The sequence below is a fragment of the Cololabis saira genome, chromosome 5 (genome assembly GCF_033807715.1).
Source record: "Cololabis saira isolate AMF1-May2022 chromosome 5, fColSai1.1, whole genome shotgun sequence".
In the NCBI taxonomy this organism is placed as follows: Eukaryota; Metazoa; Chordata; class Actinopteri; order Beloniformes; family Belonidae; genus Cololabis; species Cololabis saira.
Window position 1 is genome coordinate 20,756,265 of NC_084591.1, and position 26,189 is coordinate 20,782,453.

The 26,189-nt window shown below is 43.4% G+C and overlaps 1 protein-coding gene across 4 annotated transcripts in view; it reads left to right on the forward strand.

The window, feature by feature from the left end:
• The first annotated feature begins 547 nt into the window (after positions 1-547).
• Positions 548-26,189, forward strand: part of spon1b (spondin 1b) — a 153,561-nt gene continuing 127,919 nt past the window's right edge. For all 4 annotated transcript variants that reach the window (XM_061721170.1, XM_061721171.1, XM_061721172.1 and 1 more), the window contains exons 1-2: positions 548-929; positions 2,564-2,670. In XM_061721170.1, the coding sequence (XP_061577154.1) occupies positions 731-929; positions 2,564-2,670 (306 nt within the window). In that variant the 5' untranslated portion in view covers positions 548-730. The remainder of the gene's footprint in view (positions 930-2,563; positions 2,671-26,189) is intronic.

Sequence of the window (26,189 nt, forward strand, 5' to 3'; positions counted from 1 at the left end):
TTCTGACTCATCATAATTACAGTTCAAGATATTTTTAACTCCCCTCAATTCAAGATATCTACATCGTCCTTTTTAGATATCTTAAATTAAGTTTTGACTAGTCAGAACGAAGTTGTAGAGATCTTGAACTGGAATTATGACGAGTCAAAATGACGTTGTAGATATCTCAAACTGGAATTACGGATAGTCATAATTTAACTGTAGATATCTATTATAGATATCTTGAAAATAATTTTAATTAGAGATATTTCAAATTGGAGATATCTTTAACTTCCATTCTGCCTACTCAAAATGTAATTACAGATATCTTGAATTAGAGTTTTGACTAGTCAAAATTACGTTAAAGATATCTTGAATGACAATTCTGACTAGTCACAATGACATTATGACTAGTCAAATTGCAGTTCTGCAATGTTAATTCCGGATAGTCAAACTTAGCCATTAAATGTTAAAACGGCTTGCCATAGGCTCTGTATGAGCGCCTGTGGCTGATCTGAGACCAGCAGCAGCAGCAGCAGCAGCAGCAGATCTCTCTCTTTTCTCTGCGCTCAGCGCGCTGCGCCCCAGACGCGCTCTCTCCACTCCAGGATGGACTCGTCCTCCCCGCTGCATCTGTAGTACAGCAGGACTTCTCAGAGACAGTATCCCACCCTCTGGCTTTCCAAATATATATTTAGCCTTTTCATTTGACAGTTATCGCACACTCATCCCCGGGACCGCAGCTCCAAAAATGGGAATGTATTTGCACCTTCTGCTTTTGCAGTACTGTTTCGTCTCCAGTTTGGCGTTCGTGGAGGAGCCGTCCGGCGGGTTCTGCGGGCGGATCCTGCGGGCTCAGACCCAGGGGACCCGCAGGGAAGGACACCATGAGTTCAGGCTCCGGGTGGAGGGAGACCCGGAGACCTACCAGCCCGGCAGGGCGTACAGAGGTACGTTCCCCGCTCCGCGGTGCAGGCGCACGTCGGCGCGTAAAATCTGTGCCAAACGGACCGAAGGACTGTTTTTAAGTTAGAAAAACGGGACGGGTTACTTCTGCTCTCTGTCAAATGTGCAGGAACATGTCAGTGCACCATGTTTTGGTCGGACAGGCTTTTTTTTAAATCACAAATTGCAACCTAGTGGACACATTTCACACAAAGGTTACTTTTGCTTCTGCTGGTTTGATAAGAGTTATTTTTATAACTTATTTTTTCATTATGTTTTCACATGTAAATAGACAAAACAATACGGTAAACAAGTTACAGATTAGAATAACACTAATAGTAACATTAACAAACTGTCTGGAGATGATCCTCTATTCAGTCCACTCATTCGGCATTTGTTCAGTTGGTGTCACGTCTCATGTAAGTATTTCATTTTTCCCAGTTCTTTTCAAATACATTCTCTTTGATCCTTAAAAGATATGTCAATTTTTCCAAAACACAGATTTCCTGGACAATTTCCAACCACTGTTCCTGTGTCGGGGCATTTACATTGAGCCAGTTTCTTGTGACTGCTTTTTTGCTGCGAGTAACACTTTAGTCAAGTACAGATCTTCTCTCGTTACAACCTTTCCAATATTCCCAAGATACATCACTGGGCAAGTATTTGGGATTTTATATCCCACAACATTTTTTACTACTAAATTTACATTTTGCCAGTATATCTTAATTTTTGTAGTTCCAGAAGATGCGTGCATGGTCTGCCTCCACATTCCCGCACAGAAGGACTGTTTTTAAGTTAGAAAACGGGGCGGGTTACTTCTGCTCTCTGTCAAATGTGCAGGAACATGTCAGTGCACCATGTTTTTGTCGGACAGCCTTTTTTTAAATCAAAAATTGCAACCTAGTGGACACAGGTTACTTTTGCTTCTGCTGGTTTGATAAGAGTTCTGTAAAAAAATGTGACCTATATTCGCTTCCTCTTCTCGTCTAAGTGGACACTCGCAAGCGTGCACAGACACAGGTCTGGCTCCGATTAAGCAGGTCCAATGAATTTGAAGTTCCCACCCTGCCTGATTCACAACTTTGGAAGTGCAGTCTAAAGTTTATTTACGCAAATTCGCTCCAAGAGGAGGCTAGAATAACAAATATTGATGGATCACCTGAGCTGAAACTCCACATCAGGATTTCTGGCTTTGACATCACATTTCACTCAGCCATGACTAACTTCTATGAAGGACGCACCCTAAAACATATCGCTCTTATCAGCCACAGCACTCACAATTAAACAAGTTTTAACGCCCAAAGGCACAAAAATCCAAAACAAGGGGTAAAAGGTTGTGCTGAATAAACATTTCACCCATATCTGGATTTTATCACTCATGCTCCTGCCCTGCAGACTGCACTAAACTAGGCAAGAGATTTATAGTTCCTCCTTTTTTCAGTTTTTTTTAAACTTGAGTGTGACTTATTGCCTTCACTCTTCCACATCATGCCCATGATCACATGAAGGCTGCCGTCTCTTCCATCATCATCAGAAGTGACCCTGCTTAATGCAGCGAGACCCTTATGTATAAATGTAAAGCCCGTTTTAATTCCTCGTGTCTCCACGGAGCTGATGCATACTCTCGCCTCCTCTACAGTGGTCCTCCTGGCAACCAGCCCTGCTTATTTCAGAGGTTTCACTCTCATCTCGCTGAAGGAGGGCAGAGAGGGCACCACAGATGACGACTACGCCGGCAACTTCCAGGTAAGCGTGAGCAGGTGCAGAGAGGGATCTCTGCACGCGGGATGTGAATCTGAGCTCTTATGGGCCAATTTGCGAAAGAGGAACTCATTTGCGTGCTTTAAAGCACGTGGAAGTGGACACGGCTGCGTCCTGCTGCGCTGGCATACAGAGGGTGAAGTAGGTGTTGCTTACAGAGTGCAAACTCTTCCGTTGTGGCGGAAAAGAACAGAGATTCCAGTTTCCTCTGTGGTGCCGCTCTCCCTAAACCAATCTCCCCCCACCATGTAGCAGATATTTCCTTCAGTAGAAGATGGAGAGAGGGAAGAAGGAGGCGGAGGAGTGTAAAGAGGAAGAAGCGTTTGAGAGCGTAGAGAGAATAGCTGAACAGAGTTAGATGTGAAATGTTTGTTTCAGTAGTAACACAGCTCCCGCTGAGCAGCAGAGAGCTCCCGAGGAGAGAGCCAGACTTTCTCAATTATCTTCCACTCAGTGTAAACAGGAACACACATCTGTGTTTCCACACGCTGATTCTAACCAGACATCTTGCAAACAGAGCAAAAAGCTACTTTCCCGTAGCCATCAGTTTGAAGAGAGGACCGAGGAGATTTGCTTGCCAAACCTTAAACTTTGAATAATCCTTGAGTTGATTTAGTTCTGCTTGTTTTACCAAATCCAAAGTGGACAGTGAGGATTCGGTCAATCCTTATCAAAAACACTGTTCATCATGAGAGTCACAGCCATTTCTGCACCCACTCAGTGAAACAGTGTGGGTTCTTCAGTTTGTAATTATTATGGATTGAAGGCTACAACGTGAAACAAGAACCAAATCATAAACAGGCTCGGGTTTGGGGCGTCTGCCCTGATGACTTAAGAGTAGAAAGAAAATCTTATGCTTCTCCTTAAAAGTTCTCTGTGTGGCTTGAGCGTATGATGTCACGTTCTTGTGACAATATTTAATTGAGACATATCATGTCCCTTTTTTTTTGTGCAAATGCTGTCATGCAGCTTCAAGACAAAGAAAAGCTTTACCCAATGGTTGCCTCTAATTAAAGACCAATTTCTAAGTTATATCTGACTAAAGTTCTGGAGAAAGTCATTTTTAATCAATTCCAGAGCTTCAGTCTGGTTTTAAATCATGACACGCTACAAGAATTGCTCTTTTTTAAACCTCCTTTTAACTGTTAACTTTTGGGGGCACTGCTGTTTTATTCATTATAGATCTGTTTACAAAGATCTTAAAGATCCGTTGTTAAGGCTTGACCTTGTCTTTGTTATCTATGAAATGATTCAGAGAGGACTTTTCCTACTTTGGGAAGTGTGTCTTCTCTGCTGTTCCTCTCACTTGTGGTTTGCCTGTTATTTCCATTGTGTGTTGCCTTAAAGGTCTGTTTTAGAGAACAGTATATTCCTATCCATTGTTTTGCTGATGATATACTGGTTTATTTTCTCATTAAGTGAGATTATAAAACCCACTAGAATTGCTAATAAACTGTCTAATTGGCCCTAAAATCTGGTTGAAGCCTTAATTCTTAATCCCAATGAACCATTGGATTGCACTGTATTTTTTTCCCTGTTTCACTCTTGATCTATTCCTGTTTTTGTTTTGAATGTTTTTAACGATTCATTTTTACTTTGAGCGTAACGCATTTTGTCTAACTTTATGTCTTAAATGTCCAAAATCTTTCCCCGAAATAAAGTCTCAATAAAATGGTACATGCTTCGATGAGAATATCAGAGTTACGGCATCACAGCTCTCTCCTCGACCTATCCAATCCTCCATGGGCTGTGCCTTATTTAAATCTATCCTACAGCTTCATGCTACCGTGGATCTGCGTGGTAAAAATTTGGACTCAAATTCCACACGCGACCTCTGCAGGATGAGCTACTGCATAAGAGGACGTAAATCTTACAAGCCATCAACCTCCAACACGTATTACCTTATGAAAAATATTTTACTAGCAGTTTTACTCTTAAATTCTCACATTTTCCACATCTGCAGTTCATCCACAGGCAGTTTTAGGCCCAATCTTGTCAGTCAGGGAGCTCAGTCGGGTTGCTGAAACGCTGCGTCAGAGACATCCGACAGTTGGTAGATTAGTCAGAGAGCGCCTCATAATTCCTTCACCACATACTGGCTGAACAGTTTTTATCTTTCCACTTCTGAAGTACAGCATGTGCATCATGATTTGAATTTGAGGGTGGAGATCAACAGTGGAGATAAGGATTGAAATCATGGATAATTCTTCTCTGAGCTGGTTCTGTGTTGAAAAAGATCCCTGTAAATCTGAACAGCTCCGACTCCAACAGATTTTCAGATCTTAATGGCCTCAAACAAAGTAGCAGGGATGACATTTTCTTCTGAATATTTGAGTTGGCAGTGACTTGCCTCATATGCTCACAAGAGCAGAAAAAAGTTATTTTTGCATAAAATGTCCCCATTAAAGGCAACCTTAATGCAGTTTTGGACGATCATGCTTTAAGAATTGTTCTCCGACTGTTTTTGTATCATTAAAGCATGCAGGGCAGCAGTGGCTCAGGTGGTACAGTGGAGCGTCCAAAAATTGAAGAATTGATGGTTTGAACCCTCTTCCCAGGGTAGCTGTGGTGACACATGTAGTTCACCATCACTAGGAATGAATAATGGAACCATTGTGAGCTCTTTGAGTGTCCAGAAAAGCACGATATAAATGTAATCCAGTATTATTATTATTATTAGTTGAACGCCAACATGTACAGTAGTTGAGGGGTTGGGAGGAATATGTCTGCAAGCCTTTTATAGTTTTACCCCCGTCTCATCAACCAGCTTATTATAATGTTACGACATCCATGCGCTCCAAAATGCGATAAAATTATGATAAAATGATAATCCTTTAGAGAACTGGTTCAGTTGTAGCTTCACCTACACACTGTTTTGTCCAACCCAACAAGTACTGAAGTGGATTTGGCCTCAAAGGATGTTCTTGGAAACTGGGCGGAAAATAGGGCTGTGCGATTAATCGATTTTAAATCTAAATCGGATTTATTAATCAAGACGATGTTAAAAAAAGGAAAATCGATTTTCCTTTTTTTGTCAAGAAAATTGTAAATATTGTCACTTTACTTTCAGTTGCACTTCATTCCCAATAGGGAAATGTGTTTGCTATTTTTCTTTAAAAATAAAGATAAAATATTTGAAACAATTTATTCCATTGTCTTTTGTAGTTTTACCAAAAAAATCGAAATCGAAAATCGGGTTTTCAGAGAAAAAAAAATCAGGATTTTATTTTTGTCCAAAATCGCCCAGCCCTAGCGGAAAATAAATAAATCGAGGGATTCCTAAATTAAAATCTGGGATATAAGAAGAGGGAATATGGGTTTGAACTAAAGTTTCCCTAAATTTAAGTTGTTATTTAAAGTTAAGACATTGTGAGTGATATTTTGTGTTCATATACACACCTCTGCATGGTTCATACTTCCACATCCTCAAGTTTATTTATGGAAAGGTGTTGTTCTCTGCCTTTTCAGCTGATGCATAGCAAGCTTGTTGCTGCTAAAAGCACCTCCCACCACCCCGAGGGTGGATCTGAGTCTGCGGGTCAGGACAGGGGGCGAAGCTGTTGTGCATCACTCCTAATATCAGTTATTATCTGTGGGAAGCGATAATGCTAGAGCCTAGACGCCAAAGTATAACATTAAAAAGGTGGCATTGTTCAAAAATGATGGGAGTGAGAGTTGACCGACTGAAACGCAGCTGCCGTTAGAAAAGCCTTTAGACTTGATTAACAACAAACCAGAGGCTGCGTCACTTTTCTGGGAGTTTGTTCCACATATATTCTGCATGAAAACTCAGAACAATTTTCCATGTTTATTTCACCTAGAACACCGAGAAGGTTCCCAGCGTACTAGGAAACCTGGCTTTGGAACCTAAATCTGATTGATTGGAACTGAGGATTGGAGCAGATCTGTTTAGTACTTTGATTGATCTTTTAAGGCAGACCTTTTAATACATTCTTGTGGTAATCAAGTGTACTGAAGATAAATGCATGGACCATCTTTTCAAAAATCACTCAGACATTAAAGCCTTTAATCTTGAAAATATTTTTCTGATCATTTCAGCTTGATTTTGTAGCTGCCTTTTTAGAAAATCAGCCTATAACGTTGACATTCAGGGTTCAGCTCATGAAGGCACCCACAGCTTTGCCTTGGCTTGTGAGGTTTTTGTTTTAACCTATTGATGCTGGGCACATATTTATTTATAAGTAGGCTGATACATTTACTTACACCAACAAATCTAATTTAACAGGTATGTGCATTGATCAGCAGGTTGTTATTGGTCTCAAAGGTTTTTTTCTTTTTCTTTTTATATCTCAAGTTGTCAGTGAGTGATAGTAAAAAAAGAAATGTTTATCAGGAAATACAGTGTTATTCAGAAAAAAATGTCACCTAATATTTGTCCAAAGATGGCTTTAGCGGCTTTACCTGAAAGATGTAACAACAGTTACTAGGGCTGCAGCTATCAAATATTTTGGTAATCGAGTATTATATCAAATATTCCATCGATTAATCGGATAAAACTTACTTTTGCTTAATTAAAGCGTGTAAGTAATGGTAAACTGAATACATTTTAGATTAATTGAGCAATTATATGGTATGAGAGAGGAAGAATAATACAGAAGGAAGGAGAAAGAAGACTCAGAGAAGAAATAAGGAGGGGCAAAACCAAAAACGATAATCATTTTTCATAAAATAATGAATAGAAATGTTGTCTTTGGCCTTGTTTGATTCCCAAATATATTAGTGTTTGTGTGTGAATGGATCATTGACGGCAATTAGCTTAAAACTCTTTGTAAAACACTTTATGAAGTTTGGTAATTTCAACGTATTAGTTTACTGGCCACATCCAATATGGCGGACGCCGTGACGTATAACAGTTGCTGTCATACGTATGGGCCAAGCCGCTCAGTGAGGCGTCTACGCTACGTGTAAGCACGTTGTGTCACACTAAAACGAATCCATGTGAAACGTGAGTTTTACATTTATATTTTAATTAAAATGAGGCTTTAAGGCAGAGGAAATCATTTTTTGTAATCAAGTTACTCAAGGAATCGTTGCAGCCCTAACAGTAACATAATGGATACTGTTGTAATTCCACTGTCAATTTATGGTAATGAAATGAATTCAAAACCATTTGAATCATATTAAAAAAATGTTCCTGAGTCTAGAAGAAAAAACGGAAATGAAAGCAGGGAAGAAAAAAGGTAAAAACCTTTTGAGATGTTTAATAGTTTTTTTTCTTATAATAAAAAAAAGAACACTTGTATTCCATTATTGTTTTCTCCTCAAGCATAAAGTATTCTTTAAGATGTTACAGTTGCAACATTTTCACTTTAATGAAAAAAAGGAAGATTTTGTCCAAGTCATGGCTCTTTAAGTGTATCATTTGTTTATCATTTATTTCCTTACTTTCAGGCATCCTTCCTCTTATGGCTTTTGGGAGCCACACAAATTAGACACAAAATAAAACCACGCTCACGTCTTCCCTGCAGCCTGCAAAGCCGTCCCACTACAGAACGTGTAACAACCACGTGTTGTTTTAAACAGTCGAACCTGATCGAACTTGTAAAAATACCACTGCCATGTGTTCAAGGAGGAAAATGTCATAAACCGACATTTTCCCTTGCAAACCTTATTAAGTCTATATTTTCAAAATGCAAAACTGTCAAGAAAAAAGAAAAAGAAAAAAAAAAGGATGTTGCACAACCGCGACATGTTGTAAGCGCTTTTAAGGAGTTAGGAGGGGTAGGTCTCACCTGAAATGAGCTGGGATAGGCTCCAGCAGACCCCCGTGACCCTGAGAAGGATAAAGCGGGTATAGATGATGGATGGAGGAGGGGTAGGTGGTGGCACCGGACTGTTGTACCACTGTCTGCATGGGATCATGCGTGTTTGTGTATATACTTATATATATATATATATATATATATAAACTTACCAATAATATTTTCACATCAGGCTTGGCTTGATACAATTGGTCTTTTTTTAAGGGGTACATCAACCCTTATTTATTTGTTTGCTGTTTCACTGATTCATTTTCTTCGCTTTTCTTGCCTCTTATGTCCTGCGGCCGCTCAGATGCCTGCAACAGAATTGCATTTTTGGTTTGCTATCTAAACTTTTTTAAACCAAAAAATGTAATTTCATTTATTGATTCATTCCAGACATGTCAAACCCATTGTATAGGACACTTGTTGTTGTTAACACGAATCTATGTATCTACAGTATGTATAAATAGACATACATATACACACGTGCACACAGATTCAATAAAACATTTTTCAATTAAATTTTATTTGTATAGCGTCTAATACAACAAAAGTTGTCTCTAGACGCTTTCCAGAGACCCAGAACATAAACCCCCGAGCAATTATTACATAAACAATGGCAGGTAAAAACTCCCCTAGTGGGAGAAAAGCCTTAAGCCAAACAGTGGCAAGAAAAACGTAAGTTACGGATGTAACTATGGTTCTGTGAATTCCTGGATGACTGCCAGTGGCAGTAAACAGAGTGGATATGTCTCCTCGCGCTCCGCGCAGGTCGAGATTTAATAACAACAGTGTCACGTGAGTGACGTGTAGGCTACCTGTGCGTCTATAAATACCGCCCGGTAGACTACATCCGGCCTCCCAGAATCTTCTCGCAGGAAGTTCGGAGTGACCGGTGTGACTGGCAGTCATCCAGGAATTCACAGAACCATAGTTACATCCGTAACTTACGTTCTGTTTCATTCCTTCCAGACTGCCAGTGGCAGTAAACAGAGTGGATGACTCATACCAGCACTGTCACGAGGAACAACACCCACCTAGTGGTCAGCCGCAGAAGCCAAAGGCAGAACGGCCGAAGCCAGCGTGGACCCAGAGGCCACGTTAAGGCGATAGAACCTGGAGAAGGTGCACGGCACCGTCCAGGATGCCGCTGCACAGATCTCAGACAACGGTACCCCTCTCATTGCCGCCCAGGAAGTGGCCACACCCCTGGTGGAATGACAGACAACGCCTGAAGGGGCAGGTCTACCTGCCACGTCATAAGCCTGTTTGATTGCTTCAACAATCCAGTGGGAGAGACGTTGCTTCGACAGGGCACGGCCCTTGTGCGCCCGCCTGTAGCACACAAACAACTGCTCAGAGCGTCGAAAGCTCTGTGTTGCCTGAAGGTAGAGCTGCAACGCCCGGACTGGGCACAGCAAATTAGCCCGCTCCTCCAGCCGGGACTCAAACGGGGGAGGATGGTATGCTGCCAACTCTATGGCCTGATTGGCATGGTCAGGGGGTAACACCTTTGGCAGGAAAGCGACATTTGGCCACAGGGTCACTCCTGAGTTGTCTGCCTTCCACCGAAGGCACGTAGGACTGACTGAAAGGGCGTGGAGCTCGCTCACACGCTTGGCAGACGTAACAGCCAACAGAAAGGCGGTCTTCCATGACGTCGTCCTCAAGGACCCCCCTGCCATAGGCTCAAAGGGTGCCTCGCCCAAGGCCTGCAGGACCAGCGGCAGGTCCCATGCTGCTGCACGCTGCACTCTGGGGGGGCGCAGTCTCCTGGCACCCCGCAGAAACTGTGCCACCCAGTAATGCGCACCAACTGGTCTACCATCGATGTGGCCATGGTGGACAGAAATAGCCGCTACGTGCACCTTCAAGGTCGAGGCCGCCCGGCCCGCCTCAAACAGATACTGCAGGTACCGCAGTACAATTTGTAACGGACAGGAGATCGGGTCAAAACCCCCGTCCCTGCACCAGGAGGAGAAAGCGGCCCAGCAATGCGAATACACCCTTCTTGTGGAAGGAGCTCTAGCATTCTGCAAGGTCTCACATACCGAGGGCTCAAGGTGCGTCAAGAATGACCCTTCCCTCTCAACGGCCAGGCCCAGAGTTGAAGGAGGCTCGGAGAGGGATGCCATACCTCCCCGCCCAGCTGGGACAGGAGGTCCGACCGTACTGGGAGCTGCCAAGGCTCCCCGTCCAACAGGCTGAGGAGCGTGGAGAACCAAATCCTCGAGGGCCACTTGGGCGCCACCAGGAGGACCCTGTGACCCGATAATCTCACCCTGTGAAGCGTGGGCATCACCAGGGGAATCGGAGGGAACGCATAAAGGAGGCCTCTCGGCCAAGTGTTGGCGAGAGCGTCCATCCCGAGCGGGGCACTGGTCTCTGCCAAGGAGAACCACAGTGGACAATGAGTCGTACACTCCGAGGCGAACAGATCCACACGGGCTTTCCCGTATCGATCCCAAATCATTCGCACCACCTGGGGGTGCAACCGCCAGTCCCCCGGGGGCAGCTGCCGGCGTGAGAGGGAATCCGCCACCACGTTGGCTCTGCCAGGGAGGTGCATTGCCCTCAAGGAGGCCAATTGAGGATGAGCCCACATCCACAACCTCCGGGCCTCGTTCAGGGAGTCCAGCGACCTGGTTCCCCCCTGGTGGTTGACATGAAACACTGTCGAAGTGTTGTCTGTCCGGACGAGGACATGCTTGCCCCTGAGAAAGGGCAAGAAGTGCCTCAGCGCCAAGTAGACAGTCCGGAGTTCTAGGACATTGATGTGCCGTCCCCGCCACAGAGGGCCCCAAACCCCCTGGACTGACCTCTTCTGCCATACCGCACCCCAACCCTGAGGTGAGGCATCTGTTGTCACCACCTCTCGCCTCGAAGGGACTGAGCCGAGAGGAACACCGTGCAATAGAAAGGTGTTGTCCCGCCACCGGTGGAGATGAATAAGGCACTGGTGGGTAACCTTGACCTTGACCCACCTGTGAAGGCGAGGGTTCATCTGGAGGTTGTTGAACCACATCTGCAGGGGGCGCAGGTGCAGCAGCCCCAGAGGTGTCACAGCCGAGGCCGCCGACAGCATCCCCAGCAGTCGGAGCCATGCGTGGACGGGCAACCTCATCCCGAGGCGGAAGGACGTAGCAGGTCCTGAATCCGCTGTGCCCGCTCTGCAGTAAGGCGTGCCTGCATTGACACGGAATCGAGGGACAGGCCGATGAAGGTAGTCTGCTGCGTAGGACGCAACAAGCTCTTCTCCCAATTTACCGACATGCCCAGAGCCTCGATATGTGTGAGGACCCTGGATGTCATCCGCTCCGCCTCCTGGAGCGAGGGGGCGCATATAAGCCAGTCGTCCAGATATGGGAGAATCTTTACTCCCGACAGGCATAGCGATGTCAAGGCCGCCCTCATGCATCTGGTGAAGATGCGAGGAGCCAGGGACAGGCCGAAAGGCAGGACGGTGAATTGGTAGGCGTGGCCTTGAAAGGCAAAACTGAGAAACCGTCTGTGGTCTGGGTGTATTGGGACGTGAAAGTAGGCGTCCTTGAGGTCTATGGAGGTGAACCACTCCCCTGGAGTGACAGATTGAAGGACGTCGCGTGTACGCAGCATCCGAAATGGGAGGACCTTCAGGTACTGGTTCAGACCCCGAAGGTCCAGCACAGGCCGAAGAGAAGTGTCTTTCTTCGGAATGAGGAAGTATGTTGAGTAAAACCCACTGCTCTGTGTATGTGGGTGAACTCTTGTGATGGCCTTTTTGTCCAAGAGTTTGGCTATCTCCTGTGACAAACACAGGGCCTTCCCGCGGTCTCTGACCGAGGTTTCCCTGACCCCGGAGGGTGGTGGGGGCCGGCGGCGGAACTGCAACCTGTAGCCCTGGGACAGTGTTCTCAAAACCCATACATCTGGAGAATGGGCTGCCCAATAGGCCAGGTGCTGATGTGAAAACCTGCCCACCGCCGGCCCGAGGCCCTCATAGAGTGCCTCGAGGATTATTTGGGGGTTTGGGGGGACGCTGGTGTTGCCCCTGCACCCGCTGAGACCGGCGAGGTGGAGGGTGTGCGCCCCTGGGCTGACGCCCACCACCCCCAGCAACCCGGCTGTGCTGCCAGGGCTGCGGAGGGGGGCTCGGGGGATGTGAGCGGCGCAGGTCTTGTGCGCCCCGTCTCCTGGAGTGCTGAGCTGGGGGTCCCATGCTCGCACTCCGACGACCCCAGGCCTCTGATGCCTGACCCGACTGCTTCCTGCGCTCCAACGCCTGTTCTGCCTCTGGCCCAAACAACTGGCCCGGCACTACCGGAAGCTTCCGTAGCGTCTGCCTGCAATCATCAGACATGGGTGCCTGCGCCAGCCACACCTGACGCCGCGTCACCACCAGGGTGGACATCAGGCGGCCAAGCTCTCTGGTCATCAGCCCGAAGGCTTGGAGCGCAGCGTCGTTAGTGTCACCCAACTCCCCGCCCTCATGCTCCGACTGCAACATCTGGGACTGGGCGAGGAGGAGCACGGAGAGGGAGTTTCCAATGCGAGCCATGCGGCCTGCTGCATCATAAGCCGTCGAGAGAAGGCTATCCGTTACCCGGCACTGAGGCCTAGGACAGCGGGCCTTATCTTTGAGCGCCTCATCTGGTGAAAGGACCAGTGAGGCGATACACGGGTCCACGGGAGGCATGTGAACCAGGCCATGTTGCTCCGCCTGGCGCATGGAGGCCAAAGTCCTCGCATCCTTGCCATGGTAGGCAAACGCCTTTGGATCTGCCCAGCAGCGCCGCAGCTCCTGCAAAAAAGCAGGCGAGGGCGGGACATCAAAGGGCGGGGCTACAGGAGTCCGGCGAAAGAATGGGTTGCTCGCCGGTTGGGCAGCGGGCGCATCATCCAGCCCGACCTTAGCCAGGGCCGCACGTAGTGTTGCCTGCAAAGGGCAGGGGCCCTCTCCCAGCTCAGTGCTCCCAGAGCTCCTGAGGGATGTCTCCGAGCCAGCCTCTGCCTGTATGCTAGCTGGGTCAACCACCAGACACGGCAGCTCAGGGGAGGGATACTCGCCAGAGCTAAACACACTGTCACGGCCTTGAAACATGGAGTTTGAAGCCCTGGTAGACATAGCATCGTCTCCACAATCTGACTCCCAGGGGACCGCCAGAGGTGGGGAGGGCAGAGCCCGCTCCCTCACTAAGGCCTTAAGCTGCTCCAGTTCAGCCCGTAAATCCTCCATCTCACTGCGTGAGGGAGCATCCTTCGCCTTCTTCTGCGTAGGGCCACTGCGCTCGTCATGGGGCCCCGCTCTGCGCTTGTCCCGGTGCTTTTTGCGGGAACCTGCACTGACATGAGCGGGCCCAGAGGGTGGGAGGTCGCTCCTAAAGAGGAGGCCTTCCACCTGACGCAGCCGGTCCTCTCTCACCGAGAGCGGCAAAATGCTGCAGTTGATGCAGGGGTCAGACAGGGCCTCCCTCAGGTGCCCCACCCCCAGACACTGGGGGCACAATTCATGGCCATCCTCTACCAACAGTAGAGTGCCACATGATGTACAAGCCATCATCGCTTCCTCCAAAAAATAAAAGGGTCAAGTTAGGAAATCTGGGCGAGAACCGAGACTCGATCAGAACATCTAACAGACTCCTCACACCACTGTTCTTAATCCAAACAATTCAGTGTGGAGCCAGGCAATCCAAGCGAGAACTGTGGCCGCCACAGAACGCGTCCGGAACCTCTGGACTAGCTTTTTTTTTTTTTTTTTTTTTAATATATATATATTTAAAATTTATATATATATATATATATATATTTTTTTTTTTTTTTAAAGCTTAAGTAAAAAATACTCACCAAGCCAGGCTAGGAACCAACAGACGAGAGCAGTGGGCGGACCACTGAACGCGGCTGGGACATCTAGCATGTGGAGGAATCAGCTCAGCACAAACAATTCAAGACCGTTTGTGTGGCTGGGGAGCGAGCCAGCCCGACACACGGGCGCTCGGATCCTCCCGATGGAGAAAGGGAGAGGTAAGATGGCTTGACAGCCACAGCCTTAGAGGGCACAACGTGCGCTCCGACCAAGAGTCACAGGCAGGCTGTCAAACACCACCAACCAGAGTTGAGCTTACCTCCCCGAACCTGCAGAAAATATAGATCCGAAACACGGATCTACGGAGCGATTAACCAGCGATGTACGTCAGGTTAACAGCGAGAAGATTCAAGAGGCCGGATGTAGTCTACCGGGCGGTATTTATAGACGCACAGGTAGCCTACACGTCACTCACGTGACACTGTTGTTATTAAATCTCGACCTGCGCGGAGCGCGAGGAGACATATCCACTCTGTTTACTGCCACTGGCAGTCTGGAAGGAATGAAACAGAACTCCCCTTTAGGAGGGAAGAAACCTGGACCAGGACCTGGATCATAAGGGGGGACCCTCCTGCCGAAGACCAGACTGGGGTGTTCGGGGACGTCAGCAGCAGATGCATTTTAAACATATAACCCCTTGTAGATAAATCTATATAAATAAGTGAATCTGTTTTCAATGAGTGTACGCAAAATAAATACATTTATTAAAGGAAGCTATACCCAATGTGCACACAGCTATTTAGTTGTACATACACATTCACATCCACATACATTTGAATCACTTCTCATTTTTACAAATTTTTTTTAAAAATGTTAAACAAACAGGAGTCACAAGATACACACATTAAATGAAAATGGGACTTCAATTAAAAACACAGGACATGCGGGAGCAGACACCAACAGCTGAAAGAAGTTGTGTGCTCGTCTGTAAAATTGTGCTCCAAAGTTTTAAAAGATGAGAACGGTTGTGTTAAGCTCCTGCGGGAGATTTGAAGCTTGAAAATCTGGATTTTATTTTTGCCTTTAACTGATTTACACTTCAGCGACCACAAACAAGTTTGTTGTATGAAAGTACGGATGGTAAAAAAACAAAAACGAGAAGGTTTTGAAGATGAGAAAGAATAAGGATCTTGGTTCGTCTGAATTTTCTTCAGGGAAATTTGGAGAGCTCCAAATCCGCGGAGGCCAGCTGGGCAGGAAGGCAGTGCAGCTAACTCACTGTTGGTTCTAGTAGTTCAGACTTGTACTTCCTGCACAATAAACACCTTGCGGTCTCGGCCTCCTGCTCCCTGTAGAGTCTGACCTCAGAGACCAAGGAGGAGCCGTCAGTAGAAGTGGATCTGAGTGGGCTCAACCTCACCAGAATTAAAGCTGACAGTCTGGCTTTGAAATCTGTTTAATATATTGATAAATCCACCAGACTTTTTGTTCTGTGACTGACTGATGAAATGTACACTTTTTCCCACAAAAGAAAGAGACGATTTAGACCTCAAGAGATAGGTTTCTTTTCAAAACACTCATCTGTTGAAAGAATTTCTTTTGAACATTTCTGAAACTATAGAAAAAAGTATTCTGTCCAGTTCTGTGATAAGGACACAATGCATTAAAAAAAAAAAAAACTCAATAAAATCCTTACTCTGGATTCATTGAGGCACAAAAAATGCGTTTTAGAATGATTTAGTTTACTAAATATGCCATCCTTTTGTGTCCCAGTTGCAGTCACACATTGATAAGAAAAGATGCTGCATGACAGTGAGTCTGGCTTTTTATTGAAATTACTTCAATCCATCAGCCTCTGCTTCTCTTCATTCGAGAGCTTTACATTATACTTAGGTAAAATGAATCTTGTACAACAATTCATTTTCTTGAAGTTTTACTTTCCACAATTTAATTATGTGTCTCCCTCTGCAATGTCATGATTGTTATTATGCGCTGGAACAGAAGACAAATTAACACAGTTGCGATTCCCTTTATGGCTGTTCCTCCCTCACGCTGATGTACTTGTTTTTTCCTAGTGCCTCTTAAAAATGCCAAAAGCGCAGAGAAAAAAAAATGTTGATTGTTATTTTTCTTTAAGCAATAATCCAACTTTGTTATCCCTGCTGCTGTAAAGATTTCTGTTTTTAACATGTCAGATCTTTTAAAGATTATGTGCGAGTCTGCATCTGTGCGTCAAAGTATCCAAATGAGTTGGCAGTCATTGTTTGGAAATGTGTGCCTTTGTGCTTATAAATGCACTGAAACGGTGTATATATGTGTGCGTGTGTGCTTTCCCAGCCCTCCTTGCGTTACTGCGGGACACAGGTCATATTTATCTAGGCCAGCAATGTGTTATTGCTCCGGGAGACAAATGGAGCTTGTTTGGATGAAGGAAGTGATGAGAAAACATTAGATATTATCTTTTTGTCCAAGGTTCTGGGTTTTAGCGAGGGATAAACAAACCCAATCATTCTGAAGAACCACAACTAAGTCATAAGCTTCAGAGGCAATCACAAAAGCAAAGTTGAGCTTAGATAGCTGAAAGAAAAGGATGTGAGCAGGCTGGGACTGATGGTGAGCTGATATGTAGAATAATCACAGTAAAAGTAATCCAAAAGTTACATTTATTTACTTTTTTTTTTTTTACTTTCCAAAGCTCAAGTGTGTGTCTGACTCTTTGTATTTACTTTGAACAAGACTTTCCAGGGAAAAATGGATGCTTAGTAACTTCATGGAACATCCAGTGATGCAAGAGAGCTGATGATGGACTGTGGCTTTTGAATGCATTATGTGTTGAGAAAATACCTGTTTAAGTGTTTAAATTCTTAATATTATCTTAGGATTCAGTTGTGACTCTTTAAGTGTCTGAGGAACTGAATACACTCAAGGTAACAACAAATAGTCTTGGGATGTATGTAAATTGATGTCAAAATAATAGGAGCAAAAAGGTCTTTGTGTCACGGTTTTATCACTTCCTGTTTTATTTTGAAGCCTGTGTCTTTCGGTGCGTCCGAAATGCAATACTAAACAGTATATACTAAAAAGTATACTTAAGTTCGGCACACTTTTGAGTAAATATCAGTAGTGTGCATTAATTCGGACGTACTATTAAGAGCGCACACATGACTTCCGGCCGTAGGGAGGGGGGGAGTTGTTACCATGGTAACGTGTCACAGCAGCAGTAGCAGCGCTCCGCTCCGCTCTTTCCTGTTTATCCTGGCCCAAACAAGATGACATTATATAATATTATTATATACGATTATATTAATATTATATAATAATATTATTATACTTATATTATACTTATGACATAATGTATACATATCACTTAGCAACCAAACACCGCTGCATTGCATTGTGGGAAGTTTCTGCTTAGCTAGTGTCCATCAATCCACACTAATACATTTCTCCGGAATGAGTATGGATAGCGCATACTATTGAGTACGTTCTAATGTTTTGGACGCACTCAAAAATCTCACATACTCATTTTGCATACTCATTAGGGTGGAAGTATGGGATTTCGGAGGCAGCCTTTGTGTTTAAGTTCTAGTTTGACGTTCCTGTTTCCCATCACCCCTGATCGTCTGCACCTGTGTCTCGTTAACCCTTCTGTATATCCGGTCTTGTCTTTTCCCTGCTCCCTGCTGGTCCGTACTGTTTGTTCCTTTTCTGCCCTGGTTTTTTGTAGTTTTGGATTCTTGCTTTAAGTTCTGGTTTGTGTATCCTGCCTGGCAGTGTTTTGGTTTTGTTTTCACTAAAAAAATCACTGGTTTTGGGAACTCCTGCTCTCCTGCATCTGGGCCCTACTCCAACTGCACCGTGACACTTTGAATGACATGGAAAATGTTTTCTTCCAAGGACATGGTCATCATATGCTTGATACAAGGTTTACTGCACGTGCTTGCTTTTGCTGATGCCTATGCTCAGGTGCCTGGTAACGTCTTCTGCTCTGCAGTAAGGGACTTCTGATACCTAATATCAGAAATGTAACATTGCTCTTTGGTTTATGTCCAACATAAAGTATGTTGCTGTTACCTTGCTTAGGGATGGGGGAATGACAAGATTTCATTAACACCAATGTGATTATTAGTTCTGATTATCAGTTTGATTCTGTACTGGAGAATGTGGGTGGCGTGGTACCTTTTTTAAAAAGGTTCTGTACAGCTACCTTCACTTCAATACCGGTTCCTGAACGGTACTTTCTTTGATGGCAATTTTATGAAATCAATTGTAAAGAGTAAAGAATTTCAGAACACATGGCCATACTAATGTGGACTTTTATTTTTCGGCTTTGGTAATTTGAATTTTCCTGCCATCAGTCAAAAGACCACACCCCTAATAATGAAGAGAAGTAGAAGTGAATGAGGGCAATCATTTTACCCATAGTCTCTAAAGGACACATTTTGATGCATTTTGCACGAGTCAAGTACCATGAAAAAATTCTGACTCTGAGGAAATGGTTCACTTTTTTCTTCTTTCTTTTTGAGAATATAAATCTATGAAGAAAATGTGTATAATCTAAGTCTGATTGTCTTTTTTGTGCTTCACATCCTGATCTATTTTAATTCCTTCACATTCAGATTTTTGTCTTTTTGCTGCTTGATTCACAGAGTAACTTGCTCATTGGTCTGACAGTCCAATCAAACTCATGAAACTCTACTGTAGCGGCTAAGAATGGAGCCTTCTGTGATTTCCCTGTCAACAAATGGACACGCCAAATCGAAGAGTTGTTACTTACATTAATGTTGCTTTTAGCAGTGGGCTTCGTAGATTGTGCCGTTCCCTTTAAATATGAGTTTAAATATGTTGTGTTGGGTGAAATTGTCTTATAAGCTGCACTTTAAGAACATTAGTTGAGGGAAAATTACTTTCTTGAGAAAACTACAGTAATTTACCACTCTTTGGTGTCATTCCAAATGTTACCATTTAGTTTTTAGTAGTTGGAAGCCAAAAGCGGTGGATGCTGGGCTGCTGCAGTCTTAACAGCCCCGTCACTCATCCTTGGTCTGTGCAGGAGCCTGTGCAATTTATTCACGCTCTGTATCCTTGGTAATAGTTTTAACAATCAAAAATGGCCAAAAAGCCTGAAAAAGAGTCACAAATACAAATGTAAGTAGGCTCGTATCTGCTGAGAAATGTGTCACCACAACTTTTAAAGACCTTATTTAAGTTCATTTTTAAGTAAGGTTCCTTTAATAATGAATACACCAATAACTGGGACATCCCCTTTGAACTTTATAAACTGATTTTTTAAACAAAAATCTTAAACTGTACAATACTTGATGATACCCCTAACCCTAACCCTTCCTGGTTTAAATACACACTTATTTATTAATTTGTTTTAACTGATTCGGTTTATCTGGAGAAAACAATATTATAGAATGATTGGGGGGATTTTACTAGTCTGCCTCAATGTAAACATCTACAATTATTTATTTAATTTGAATGCTGTATAGTAAGTTTCAAGTCATCCAGATCCTCTCAGTGTTCTGACTGAGCCCTGGTTTGCACCCGACACAGTTGTTTCACATTTCAAGATAGGATGCTTTTCAGAAGTAGAGCATGTCTTCCAGTATTTTCCAATCCAGGTCTTCAGTTACCGCTGCCCTGTATGTTTAAGATGCTTCTCTGCTTCACTACAGCTGGCTCAGATGAATCCATCACCTCAGGGTGGCATCAAGGTCTCTACAAGTTTGTCAATGACATATTAATTTGAGATAGCTGTGTTGGAGCAGGGGGACATCTAAAATAAGCAGGATAGTGGCACATAAGGATCAGGACTATGTCCCCCTTGAGCCTTTTAAGTGCTAAAACCGTTATGATTTGCATTTAAAATCCTCCGACCGCTGCTGGTTATATTATCGGTGATTTGATATGTGATTAGGACCAGATTGTGCCTTGAGTCTTGAGGAATCCACAAGCATTGGCTAGTTTAACAATGGTGACTGAGCGTTGGCTGGAAACATGAGGTGAGAGGCTGTCACCGTTGCTCCCCACGGCAGGTGTGAGGCTGTTTCCTTTTCCAGCTCCGCTCTGTCAGCGGAGCGAGAGCAATGTGCAGAACAGACTTGAAAGGTGGAAGCTTATGGCAAAATATTCCCTGTTTCTCATGATTCTGTGTAATGAGAAAAATGAGATGCGAGTGGGGAGACTGGATCACGTATGAAGGGACAAAATCTCTGCAAAAAATTGACGCAGTCAAGGAAAATGAATCTATTGATTTAAATTTTTTCATGACGAATGGTCATGAAAACATCTACTTAGAACAATGAAGTGTCAAACCAAATCTGGTCACATACCGACAAAAGGATTATTGCATCACATTAAACAGCCAATGAAAAGCCTGTATTTAGAGGTTGGAGGGGATGTCTAATGTTTAAGATCCAGCATTTAAAAAAACATGGCAAAACAGACACTGTAGGGTGTAACTCAACTAGTTGGGCTGAACCAAGTTTGAGTCCTGAGCTGTGTTTTGATGCATGTCATTGCCTTTTCTTTGCTTTCCTGTCTCTGGACTGTCTAATAAAGGCTACTAGTGCCTAAAAATGTCAAGCTAAAACACATTGTAACAATGAACCAAATATAAACGTTTTTTGGATTGTTGGCTGACAAGTCTCACTCCCTAAACATTCAGTTAAAATTGAGCCATGGAGCAAATACTTTTATTTCAAAGCTACTTTCAAGTGAGGAACAACATTTAGGTTTCAGTACAGCAAGAAACTTTGGCTGATGCGCTGACTACTAAATCTGATTAAAAAACAGAATATAAAAGAACAGGTGTAGAAGTGCAGAGTTTCTAGCAAGTCTTTAGGAGATTAATGGAGGTAGAGAGGGACATGTCTGCTTTGACAACACTTGGTCGCTTGTGCCATCATCCATCATCATCGTAACGACAACAGTCTGGGTTGAGACTGGCTTGTGCAAAGGGCCGACAGTGTCACACTTGAAATTAAAGGGAATTTAATTGAAAAATACTCTATTTATCCCCAAGGGAGAACATATCAAATAAACTGAGAAATGTGCTGTGGAAAGATAGCCGTGTTTGAAAACCGCAGAGCTCACCACAGATACAACTGATAAAGTCACACAAAGCATCTGAAGATAAAACAGGGAACTTTACAAAAGCGAAGCTCTATTACAAGAACTCATCCAGAATGATACCATCTGTTCTTCATGAGCACTGAAGTCGCCCTTCGTTTTAGTTGTGTTGTTCTGTTTGCAGTCTCCCAGTATTGTCTCAGATTCAGGTTGAAAAGGACTCAAAAATATGTCCCACCAGCAATACTTAATTCCTGAGAGCCTTGATTTGTCTTCGTCTTTGCTCCCAGCTCTTCCATTTTATTGACATCACATTCTCAAAGACATTTGAGAGAAGAAATAGTTTATTCTTCCGCCTCAATTTTACTCCTCTACATACTCAATACCTCCTTTCAACCCACCAGAATTTTGGGCATAGGGATTTATTTTGGACATTAACTTGGCTTTGCAAAGCTTAGCCAACTACTCCAATATGTAAACAGTTTTTTTCTATTGCCGTGGCTACTTATAGTAACAGATGTTGAAAAGTGCTAGAAAACGAGTGTAGAAAAATGTTTAAAATGTCAGTGGTCTCATTAGTAAAAAAGGCCAGTACAAGAAAATGTTACAAAGAAAGACAAAACATGACCAGAGGTACGGTGACGGGTTGCCAGGACTTGGAGTGTGGCTCCTTTCAAGAACTCAGAAAGAATTCAGTTTCTACAAAAAAAAAAAAAGCTTCTCAAAGAAGAGAAGCGAAAAAGAAAGAGTTTAAATACCTGGTTGCAGTTCCAGCTGTCACATTGTTGGCAAACGTTTGTGACTTTAATTTGATTCACACAGCCAAGGATAAACAGTGAAGTTCAATGAGTAACGGGGGCTATTTGTCATTTTTGGTTGAGTTAACACCAGATGAACAATCAGGAGAGATGGGACTCGTCGCAGTATTTCTCAATTCTGGTCCTCATTCTCCCCTGTCCTGCATGTTTTTAGATACTACCTTGATTCAGCGCATCATGATACAAGTAGCTGTGTCATCAACAGATTTGTGCAGACCTTGATAACAAGCTGATAAGGACCATTAATAAGAATCAGCTGTGTTGATGCAAGGCCACATGTAAAACATGCAGGACAGGGGGGAATGAGGACTGGAATTGAGAAATGCTGGACTAGTGGAAGTCAAACAAAACTAAACACACAAAGAAGCAGACTTTTGTACTAAAACAGGAAGCAAAGCAAGAAGGACTATGACAGGACACAAATGAATACAATTTAAGATTAACTAAGGAGAACTAAAGAAAACCTCACAAGAAACACAAGAAATGAAAGCCAAAACCATAGTCAAATATGCCTGGATTTTCCAGATTTTCCAGATAGCACATAGTCTGAGAAGGATAACTGGTCATCCATATGGAGAGAAAATCGACACAAAACATTTGTGTGTGCGTAGATGATTTTCTCTCCATACATCCATTTGTTGCAACCTACATATAGCAGATATTTTATATTTTCAACTTGATATTCTGTTGGATGGATGGATTTGCTGGGATGATCTACAGACCAATGTTAGTTGAAAGTCCCCTTCTTTCATCCATGTGTCACAGAGACATCCCTAGGGTCATACAGTGAGTTGGTTTACACCTGAAGCTTCATGGTTAGATTACAAGACCAAAAGGGGAGGTTATATTGCAAGGAAAAGTAGTCCCAGAAATGATCCATGGGGCACCCCAGTAGTGAGGCAACGAGATGTGGACATTTATCCTTACTATAATACTTTGAAAGAATGCCCAAAGAGGTGCGATTTAAGCCAACAATGTCCTATGCCCAAGATATTCATCTCCAAATTTATAGATAGTTTTGTGGCATGATTTATCTTGTCAAAAGCTACAAAGAGGTTTTCAAAGAAGGAAACAAAGGATTGAGCTGTAGCTCCAGCCTTTTTAGGGCCTCTGCCAGAGACAGATGAGCTGCTGGTGAGTGGTAGTCTAGTGGTTACAGAGGTGGGCTTGGGCTAGGGCAGTGGTCGGCAACTGGCGGCCCGCGGGCCAAAATGGGCCCGTCTCCAATAATATCTGGCCCGCCAGATTTTTATTTACTATCACAAAAACGACAATTTCATAGAGAATTCAAAGCCTTTATTTAGAAAAGATAAAATAAAAGTAGAATCTTCATGATTCCGGACGCACACAATTCTGTATAGTTCCCTGTCACCTGTAGCATAGGGGGGCCTTAATTAGAGGTGCACACAAATATTCAGGAGTGACGTAGGCACAGACTCCCGGCCAAACTCCTGAAGCTTTTGAAATGGTAAGACGATAACTTACCTTGAGTTTTGCTGTTGGTCTTTTAAATGGTAAAACGTCCATTATATGTGTAAACATACGTAGGAAAATCTGCCTCATTTGCATATCCTCTCACTGACTTCAGCAGACAGAGAGCTGCTGCTCCGTGTGCAAGTACTACTGTTCATGGGTGCGTCATGGGTTTTTCATATGTTTAATGTCGTTCTGTGTATTTAAAAGAAGGACTGCATTTGTTAATAGCTTGACAGAAAATAATATTATTATCACCAAGTTACTTATAAGCGGTTTCATAACGCAGCCACAGAGTAGCGCTAAAGCAGTAATAACACACTAATAACAGTCTGTAGCAAATTCAAGTTACTTTATTTAAACTAAGGACTTTCTTAAATTATTTTTTTGTACAAGATATAATAGTATAATAATACTTGTAGCCTATAGATAAGGGGAAAAAAGTTTTGTTTAGTAGAAAAAAAAACATGTTTCGCCTGATTGATGTGATTTTCTGGCCCACCATTCAGTTGGTCCGAAAAGATTTGGCCCGAAGCCAAACTTACTTGCCGACCCCTGGGCTAGGGTCAAGTCCCGGGTTGGCAACAGAAGTGAACCACTGTGGGCCCCTGTGCAAGCCCCAAACTGCTCCCTGGGCAGCCCACTGCTCCTAGTGTAACTAGTGATGGGTTAAAAGCAGAGAACTCATTTTGGTCTGAGATATATACTGAAAAATAAATGTTGTTATGCTACAGTGGAGTGATGACTTTAAAGCTGGAATTGATATGGAGTAAGGAAGTAATTCTGCCAAAGTAAGTCAAAGATCTGAATGAAAACCTTTGGTAAGAAGTTAGGTCATCTTTGATAGGACAAGTAGTGAAACTGAACCTTAGTCTTGATTTGGCCAGCATTTGTAGACAGATTTTGAGCAGAGATGTAGCCGTATCCTTTCTGAATGCAGTTAGAATGTGCCCAAAGCCCGCAACACATTTATTACATTCATTTATTGCATGTGGGAATACTGAAAGAGTTTGGTGGGAATTGAGGCCAGTGGACACGTAGTAGGTCCACACAAAATGTGCTGCACACGTGAACTAAGCATCCAACTGAAATGAGTTACTCTGAAAGTCATGCTGGATGGCATGAAATAATAGCAAAAATGGTGCTTGTGAACATGAATCAATAGATTGAATTTTCGTGACGATTGTTTTGCTGTGAGACCAGGCTGGGAAAGAAGAATGGCCCGACCATCCAATCACTCGCGGCAGGGAGGGAGGCACATGAGGCGAGCCTGCAGAACGCTGAGAGAACTCCCGAATGAGCCATCGCTTTCAGAGCCAGAGAAAAATGAAGGATCTAGCAATCGACTCATCTCCGCAGCTTCCTTTTGCAGCTAAATATAAATTTTTTTGTATTTTCCTCTTGTACCTCACTCATTTAGCAACCATATGTTTTTTTAAATCTTACAATTATATTTGTATCGAAGTGCCCTAAAATTTGACTGTTTTCTCACTTTTGTTTACTTTTATGTTTGTTTGCTTCTGTTGGTGGTTATTTTTATTCTTCTCAGGCTGAGTTATAAAAAGTCTTTCACTTTTAAACATCTGTGTCAGGTAGTTTGTTCTCTAACATATTGTGAAGATGGTGTCAGAGCTCTCCACACCATGCGTCGGTAGCATCACAGCTTCCAGACAAGTAAAACGAAAGCTTAAAGAAGGACATGACGGGGTTAAAGGACAGAGAAAAAAAACAGACTGTCCATTTATCTAATATTCATGAACCGAAACAAAATACAAGATCTTCACCGTGTGACTGCTATGACAGAAATACAGCTTTAAATGTGTCTTAAATAAGTCAGACAAACTATTTTAACACAAGAATAACAATTCATCTGTGGATACATCAATTTTATATTTGATTTGATTATATTTGATCTGTACACCAAAAACCCCATTTGTCTGGAAATAAAACTACACACAGTTGTTCAAAAAGACCCTGTTTGGACATGTGACACTGCTGATTTGGTAGAGAGGCTTAGACACTAAATGTAATATGATGCAATATTTGTGATGGCCCCACGATCTCAGAGGTGTTCTGCAGTAATAGTTCAACTTAGACTGATGGAAAGCCTGAGGCAAAATGTCAGTGCCTCCAAGGTCTTCAGCAAGACAAGAAAACTTTGTTACCCTCTGAAATAAGCTCATCTTTAAGTGTTGATGTGACATTTCAATCCATCTTTCCGTCTCTCTGTTTTTCTTATCCTTTTTCTCATATCTGGACTCTGGTCCCAAAGGTTTTAACTCCATTCACCATCTTGCAGCTGCTTTGCATTTAATTACTTACTTGCAGTGTGCATGCACTGACACACACACACACACACACACACACACACACACACACACACACACACACACACACACACACACACACACACACACACACACACACACACACACACACACACACACATGCGCGCGAGTTCTCTCTCAAATATAACTCCTATTGTCAGATTCCTTTAGAGATCATGCTTGCCGTGTCTGTCACCTGCTCTTTGTGTGTGTGATGATGTGTGTGTGTGTGTTTGAACAGAGCTCTGCGTTTGCTTGTGCA